Consider the following 4,441-nt stretch of genomic DNA (forward strand, 5'->3'; position numbering starts at 1 on the left):
TGTGATGTACCTGTATGTTACTTGCATAGATTAAGCATGATTGTGCATTAATTTGTCACGTTTGCCTTGTGCGTGCATGCGCTTGTATGACAATGCGCCATTTGTTGTTTCCAAACAATCCCTGCAGTGATTGACCTCTATTGATCCAACCATGACCTATATGCACATTTCATGGACTTCCTGTGCAGTTGATGTTGTGGGCACGCTTCCCTGGACATCAGCGGCGCCACTAAAGAGCCACAAGCGATGCCGATCACTCAGAATGTGAGGTGATGCCAACCAATTTATTTGTTTACTTTTGTTGCGCTAGCCGGTTTTTGTGGGGAGGACCACATGACCCACGGAGATTTAAGTCACCATCGGCAGTCTGTCCATGCCGCAAGGTATGCAACGCTCTTATTACCATATTACAAACGTTCAGCGCGCCGATTTCTTCCGTTATTATTTGGAGATGGACTGGAACGTCTTACATGTGAAAAATTACTATTACATTTCTGTTGCTTAAAAACTAGCTGTCTTGTTAGTTTCTTGCATTCTAACGCCTGTCAAAACAGATTTTTCTGCCACTATCCAAGTAATGCTGTTTAATTAGTACCAAACAAAAAGTAGTTCTATAACTAGCTTACCAAAGTAGTAGCTAAATAGCCTACTCCCTAATGAGCTTAGCATACTGTAAGTGGTTGCTAGCTTACTATTTTTACTATAATGTAAGCTCACTGAATAAAACTGAATGAATTCTATCCGCATTAACTGTCAAATACATGCAAGCTAAACTAGCTATCAATTTAGATCGCTAACAGATTAATAGCTATCTAGTTTCTTAACAGCTAACTACTCATCGCTATAGTTACCTTGTATCTCGTTAAAATATTTATTTTATTTCCATTGATCAAAGAAAGGTAATCATTTATCTTTTATTTTTTCCCCAAAATGACAAGTACTGTATAAATTTACATTGCGCCGTGCTCTTTTTTTTTTTTTTAAGAGTCCGGATAGTAAGAGCAGTTTTATGACTGTTTTTTTTAGCCACAATGGAAAGATGGACGACTGGAACGTTCTCGGCGGCATCTTGGAGGAGGTGCACGCTCACTCCACAATGGTGGGCAAAACGTGGCTCACGTTGCTGCTGGTGTTCCGCGTGCTGGTGCTAGGCGTGGCCGCCGAGGACGTGTGGACGGACGAGCAGGACCACTTTGCGTGCAACACGCAGCAGCCCGGCTGCCGCAACGCCTGCTACGACCTGGCCTTCCCGGTGTCCCCCGTACGCTTCTGGGTCCTCCAGGTGGTCTCCGTGGCGTCCCCCTCGCTGGTCTACGCCGGCCACGCCCTCTACAGGCTTCGGGCTCTGCGGAAAGCGCGGCGTCTCAGGAAGGTCTCGCTCAGGAGACAGCTGGAAGAAGCGGACTCGGATGACTCCAAGCAGCGAATCGAGCTGGAGCTGAAGCGGCTGGAGCGCGGGAGGTGTCACAAAGCCCCCCTCAGGGGGGCGCTGCTGCGCACCTACGTGGCTCACGTGCTCACACGCTCCGCCATGGAAGTGGGCTTCATGGCCGGGCAGTACCTCCTGTACGGCATCTGGACCTACCCGCTTTTCAAATGTCAGTGTTACCCCTGCCCCGAAACGGTCGACTGCTACGTATCCAAACCAACGGAGAAGAGCGTCTTCATGGTATTCATGCAGTTCATGGCCGCCCTGTCCCTCATCCTCAACGTCACGGAGATCCTAAACCTGGCCTACAAGGTCGGGAGGAGGGGAGTGCTCCAGGTCTTCGCGGAAGATGAAGATTTCCACGGAGGTGCGAGCAAAGAAGCTTCCGTCGCGCTTCCAAAAGCCGCTACAGTCTCAACTGTAGTTGTCACGGAAAGGCAGCAAGGAAGTGTGGAGATAGCGCAGTCTTAGTAAAACATATAAACTTATTCTCAACGTCCTACGCGTTTGTGGCGCATTAATTAACTTTCGGTGCCACGGACGAGAAAACTCGTCTTTTAAAATAGTAATACGAATACTAATAAAAAAATACTTTTTTGTATGCAGGGTAGCTGACTCCCTTGACGAAGGCTGACCTAAATAAGCCAACTGAGTACTGTAGTGCCAACTATGACCACTGGATGGCAGCGTTTCCACACTTATTACATGCAATTCGAAGTAAGGAATGGAAATCAATCTTTCATACCAGCCATATTTACATAGCTATAGTACACAATATTTTTTGGCCTTGAAAGATGAGTGAAAACGCTTACTATACTTGCCCTCTAGAGGTTTCCTTTTCCGATAAAACTTGGCACCGAAGAAGTTAAGCAGACAATTCCACGCATTTTTCTTTCTTGTCAACTTTGAATGTCAAGTTTCTTAGGTGTAGCAAATTCATAATTTGGAACAAAGTAAACAACTAGTTGTTACCATGTGCAAAATAAGTTTTAATTCAGATACAGAATGTGACAAATTTTAACCTCAAACATGTTTCTGTTAATAGTCTAACAACAAACGCCATTTTCATTTTGATGTTTCATTGGCAGTGTTCTGAATAATTACAATTAATTTAAAGTTATTAGATTGAAATGATCATGGCAAGTTACAACCCGCACCTGAGCATATCAACTTTTTTTGAGCAATTAGAATATTAACTAGTAGTGCCGTGCGCGACAAAATAAAGCTAAAACTCAATTTCTCTTGTCTGACGCATCATCTGTAATAAATGAATTTCAGATGACTTTTGATGGATAAAGGCACTTTTGAAGTGTATAAATAAACCCGTACCGACCAAACGAAACAGCAAAACTTTGAACTCCCCTGGAGTCGGGCCGATGTCTATTCTGCAACAGCGACATCTTCAGGCGGCTCTTGTTCCTGCAGCTGGAAAAAGGGATTGTCACACGTCTTTTGCATGCTCAAAAAAAAAAAAAAAAATTGCGCTACTCACTTTGGCTTTGAGTTCTTGATTCTCCTCCTCCAGACGAGCACACTTCTGCCTCAGTTCCACCACTTCCTGCTGCAGGGCTTCCGTGTCAGCGTCCGTAAGTCCTGGCGTGCCAAGGTGCTGCTTGACAAATCTGAACGGTTTGAGTTAAAGTTAAAAGCATTGCTCTTCAACTTTTTAATAAAGAGATTATCTTAGCAGTGAGGATACTCCAGAGCGTTGGTCGGCTTCTCCGGTTGTTCATACAGTGCTACTAAAACTGAAAGACACGCACACGCGTTTTAGAAGTGTACGAGATTACTCATAGGCTTTAAAATAATTATTATACCACTGGTCAGGCTGTCAACAACTCCAGCTTTCTCCAAGTATCGCCGGAATTGCTCTCTCTTGTGGTCCGGGGCCTGTTGGAAGTGTTAAATTAGTAAATATTGTATAAATGGGTGTTTGACAATAAATAAATCAAAGACGAAAACTAAACACGGGCGTCGCTATTTATGAATTTTAGTGCTCGTTCTAATTTCACGATCATTTTGCATCAAACAAACGTAATTATTTATTAGTTTGTTTTGCATTAAGTGCAGGTGCTCGACTGGCTCCTAATTGTAACATTAGAACGGCCGATTTTAGCTTGCGTAAAAGTAATAACTTCCCGTCGAGTGTTTTGGGAAAATAAACGCAACTTACCTTATAATGCGACATGTTTGCACAGACTGTCGAACTTTATACACACAGATATGGTGTCTGTTGTTTAGTTTGTCCTGGAAACGAAACTCTCCGCCGTTTATCGCTGGTCTGGAGTCAGCGATGACAACCTCCGACTCAGACCGGAAATAGATATAATATAATATATATTTTAATTATTCGTCTTCCGAAACTATTTCTTCTGGTTTCGTTGGAACCGTTTCTATATGTTATTAGTGTCAATAAAAGTCTAAACATAATCCAACCTGTTTTCAATTGTTTTGTAGTGTCGTATTAATGACGTCACTAATATTAAGAGTCAAGTCTCACTTTGAAACGATACCATATTGTCACATTAATCATCTTTATTAACACGCATAAATACCAGTGACGTGAGTTGTTGTAAATCTTTAGGATTATTTGTATAAAAAAAAAAACGCCGACACAATGTCGTCATATCCTGTCTTCTTACGTGTGTTAATCATCCTCGTTTTATTTGAGCATGTTTTTTTTTGTAAGGTATACGGATACTTGTGTTGGTAATAAAAATACTATATCTACTTTGAAATGTTTGTAACTTTACAGTCTTTACAGTCTATATTTTAATACCGTATGACTACTTTTTCTGTGGTGGTCAATCAGATATTTTGTGAGTCCGTGAACGTATCAACTGTGTTGTCGCCCTCTGTTGGTATCCCTCCACATTGCCTACTGGTGCACCGTGTCTTTTGCTTAATTAAAACAGTCTTTCTGATGTTACACTGATAAAATAATATAAATTAATCAAAGTAAATCAAAATGACACTTTTTAAGAATGCTTTTTATTGGGCTGCTCCGTCGGT

At 42.1% G+C, this 4,441-nt stretch overlaps 2 protein-coding genes across 2 annotated transcripts; one reads left to right on the forward strand and one right to left on the reverse strand.

Moving 5' to 3' along the window:
* The first annotated feature begins 1,026 nt into the window (after positions 1–1,026).
* On the forward strand, positions 1,027–1,900 carry gja9a (gap junction protein alpha 9a). The gene has a single exon (XM_088409636.1). The coding sequence runs from the start codon at positions 1,040–1,042 to the stop codon at positions 1,898–1,900; it is 861 nt and encodes a 286-aa protein (XP_088265762.1). The 5' UTR covers positions 1,027–1,039.
* Positions 1,901–2,385: 485 nt separating this feature from the next.
* On the reverse strand, positions 2,386–3,829 carry mycbp (MYC binding protein). The gene is made up of 5 exons (XM_088409383.1): positions 3,603–3,829; positions 3,247–3,319; positions 3,129–3,177; positions 2,922–3,051; positions 2,386–2,854 (listed from the first exon to the last, which is right to left on the reverse strand). Exons 1-5 carry the CDS (start codon positions 3,615–3,617, stop codon positions 2,810–2,812), a joined length of 312 nt encoding a protein of 103 aa, XP_088265509.1. The 5' UTR covers positions 3,618–3,829; the 3' UTR covers positions 2,386–2,809.
* Positions 3,830–4,441: the final 612 nt, after the last annotated feature.

This window comes from Hippichthys cyanospilos, chromosome 3 (genome assembly GCF_059441005.1).
Source record: "Hippichthys cyanospilos isolate Australia breed blue-spotted pipefish chromosome 3, RoL_Hcya_1.0, whole genome shotgun sequence".
In the NCBI taxonomy this organism is placed as follows: domain Eukaryota; kingdom Metazoa; phylum Chordata; class Actinopteri; order Syngnathiformes; family Syngnathidae; genus Hippichthys; species Hippichthys cyanospilos.